At 39.9% G+C, this 2,961-nt stretch overlaps 1 protein-coding gene across 1 annotated transcript; it reads right to left on the bottom strand.

Annotated features, from left to right (window-relative positions):
• Nucleotides 1-221: 221 nt before the first annotated feature.
• On the bottom strand, nt 222-2,708 carry LOC145072989 (laccase-2-like). The gene is made up of 5 exons (XM_079019515.1): nt 2,558-2,708; nt 2,335-2,486; nt 1,989-2,233; nt 1,771-1,905; nt 222-1,673 (listed from the first exon to the last, which is right to left on the bottom strand). The coding sequence occupies exons 1-5, from the start codon at nt 2,678-2,680 to the stop codon at nt 571-573; spliced, it is 1,758 nt and encodes a 585-aa protein (XP_078875641.1). The 5' UTR covers nt 2,681-2,708; the 3' UTR covers nt 222-570.
• Between the last annotated feature and the right edge of the window lie 253 nt (nt 2,709-2,961).

The raw sequence follows: 2,961 nt of genomic DNA, 5'->3' as shown, positions 1-2,961 counted from the left end.
GCAAACCCTAGCAAGCTAACTCTCCATTTTTGAGTGTGTGAGGCTAAAAGAGTGTGTTTTGGTGCATTTCTTGAAGAGATTTGAAGGGTTGTTTTGGTTTACTTAAAACAAAAAATTTATTTAGGATTTTTGGTAGGATACATTTTTACGGCCTAAACTCTACATGTACTGCTAAGGAAACCAACAACGAATCTATGATGCATCATTTTACATCAAAACAATAATCAAATATATTGTATATTATATTTAAAGAAAAAAACATTGAATTTGGAATGAGAAATTAATTATCCTCCTACTTTTTGTTCCTACAAATCCTCCTACCCAATTAAATAGTGACACGCATAACATTTAATGAAATTTTAATATACTAATATGACACATGACTTGGTTTAATTGAGTAAGCGGATTTATAGGAACAAAAGTAGGAGGATATTTAATTTTTCATTTGGAATTAATCTCTCATTCATCGAACAAAGTTCACTCACTCACAAGTACATAACATAGAAATTTGAAAAACAAAAGTCTCACCGAGTCAAAAGTCAACACTTTGCGTATCATATGAAGTCAAAGTCAACACTTTGGAAGATCAGAAGGTGGTGGAGGCAACTTTTGGTTCGGAAGCTTCCCATCCATGACTGCCCACGCCATTCTCAGCCCCCAGCTCAGGTGAATCTCAATATGACAATGCATAAACCACACCCCTGGATTATCAGCTCGGAAGCGCACAGCCACCCATCCGGCGGAGGGCACGCCAACGGTGTTTCTTTCAACAGGATCAAAAAGATTGAAGTTGGCCGGATCTGTTGTAGAATTGTAATTTCCGGTGCCTTGACCAACCACATAGAAGTTAAAGCCGTGAAGATGAAGAGGATGGTTTTCTGCACCGAAAATGTTGGTGCCTTGCATCACCAGCTCCACTGTGGTATTGTATGGAAGCACCACCACTTTTGTGCCATGGGAAACCATGGTGTTGTTTGGTGGGGTACCCGAGTAATTGAATGGACTCAGAGGGATGGAAGGGAAATCCGTGGTGAAAACTCCGTTGGATTTTCCGAAGTACCTGGCTTGAAGAAGTGCGATTGTTGGTGAGGTGAAGGAAATGTTGTTAATGGAGGCTGCAAATTTGGTCCCATTCGGCCCTTGACATGTTTGATTCTTCGGGCACGGGTCGCTTCCGAGTCCAACCGCAAAAAAGTAGCGATTTTGAACAGTTTGTGGCACGTTCACCGGGAACTGCGAATTACCCAAACTACGAAATTTATTAGTCCAGTTAGCCACATAGGCAGTGGCATTGATAGCCGGTAGTGTAGGTAGGGGAAGTCCTTTGATAGAAGTAATATTGGAAGATGATGACATGGTGTCACTTATGTACTCAAGAACTCCGGCAACGGTTGTATTGTCAAAAGTTCCGACAGCTGCTGTGGAATATGGTCTTGCAGCCATCATGAATTGGGCATTGGAGGTAAGGTTTTTTGTCTTGAAGAGAACATTGCTCGTTTGACCCGGCGTGATGAAGATTGTATCCGTTTCAAATGGCTTCACATAACTTGCATCAGCATCAACAACTGTAAAAGTATGGTTTGCAATCTTGAAAAAGAGTTCATCATTGAGGGCAGCATTGATGATACGAAGGAGATATGTCTTTCCAGGCTTCACCTTAAGCCGAAACGTTTCTGCATGTGGATTAATTAACATTATTCACTCACAAAATAAGGAAAAGAGTAAAAAGATATTTAATCGTTTATATAACGATGTTTAATAGTTATGTACCCTTTGGTGAAGAACAATTGTTATATAAAGGTCCAGGCAGCCCGTTAATGGTATAAGCGTCTGAATTATTCGGGCCAGCTCCGGTTTGAAGGGCCTGGTTGATCACAGCCTCAGTATCATTGTTCCACCACTCTCCTATTAATCAAAACGACTTAGTTTAGAACAAAATACGATCATTAATTACTATAACTTCAAGAATAAGAGACGCGATAAATTACCAAATATAATAGGGACTTCCTTGTAAGGCTTCACAAAAGGGTACGAAGTGTTGCGTCTAGGGAGAATGACAACCGGGCCATAAAGGGTTGATCTAATCCACGAAACATGGGCGTGATACCAAAGTGTTCCGGTTTGCCCGATAATGGTGAAGTTGTAGACATACGATTGGCCGGTTTGAATCGGACACTGTGTTATGTATGATGGCCCATCGGCCCATCCGCTCCGAAGTTGCCGAATTCCATGCCTACCCTCATCAAACAACCAATTGATATTAACACCACAAACAAATTCAAGGGTATATTCGCCAATCATGACATTGAATTCAAGAAAAAGTTAAATACATACCAATGGATAGTGATATTGTTGGAAACATGATTCACCACTTTAATCACCAATCGGTCGCCTTCCCGAGCAATAATCCTTGGTCCCGGGAATTTATGGTTGACGGTTATTATGCTTTTGCTTTGACACAACCTCGTCACATTATGCATCCGTATCTGAAATCATGCATACAATTCAAATAAAACACATGTAATAAGTTAAAATCTGTAGCAAACATCAAACTTACATTAAACTTATAGTGCCGAGTGACACCCGTTGAACCATGTTTTGCTGATGCAAGATGAGGGTACAAACAAAGACAGAATGTGAGAAAGACAAAAGCAGGCAAGAATGTTGATGGTAGAGCCATGTTGCTGGTTGTGATTAGCGTGTTTAAGTTTGTTGGTAATTGGAATGATGGAGGGTAATGGTTTATGTAGTAGGGATGAATGTATGTATGTATAATTGTGAAGAACACATATTTACCTACTGCATGTGGCCCAAGTATACCGTGGAGTGGTGTTGAAGTGAATTTATCTGATTTTGACTTATATTCTAGAGTTGACAACTCCTGTAATCTAGTATGACTAAGTTACCCTTGTTTACCACTTTACAAATGCATATTTCAAAATTCAAACCTTTACCGTTTTG

Source organism: Lactuca serriola, chromosome 9 (genome assembly GCF_051521515.1).
Source record: "Lactuca serriola cultivar US96UC23 chromosome 9, Lser_US96UC23_V15, whole genome shotgun sequence".
NCBI lineage: Eukaryota > Viridiplantae > Streptophyta > Magnoliopsida > Asterales > Asteraceae > Lactuca > Lactuca serriola.
This window is presented reverse-complemented; position numbering and strand designations above follow the sequence as displayed.

Excerpts from the sequence above, each read along its gene's own strand:
- LOC145072989 (XM_079019515.1), bottom strand. The coding sequence starts at position 2,680 with ATGGCTCTACCATCAACATTCTTGCCTGCTTTTGTCTTTCTCACATTC. Across the intron at positions 2,487-2,557 it reads CTCGGCACTATAAGTTTAAT|ATACGGATGCATAATGTGAC; the intron begins GTAAGTTTGATG and ends GCATGATTTCAG. Across the intron at positions 1,674-1,770 it reads CAATTGTTCTTCACCAAAGG|AAACGTTTCGGCTTAAGGTG; the intron begins GTACATAACTAT and ends ATCCACATGCAG.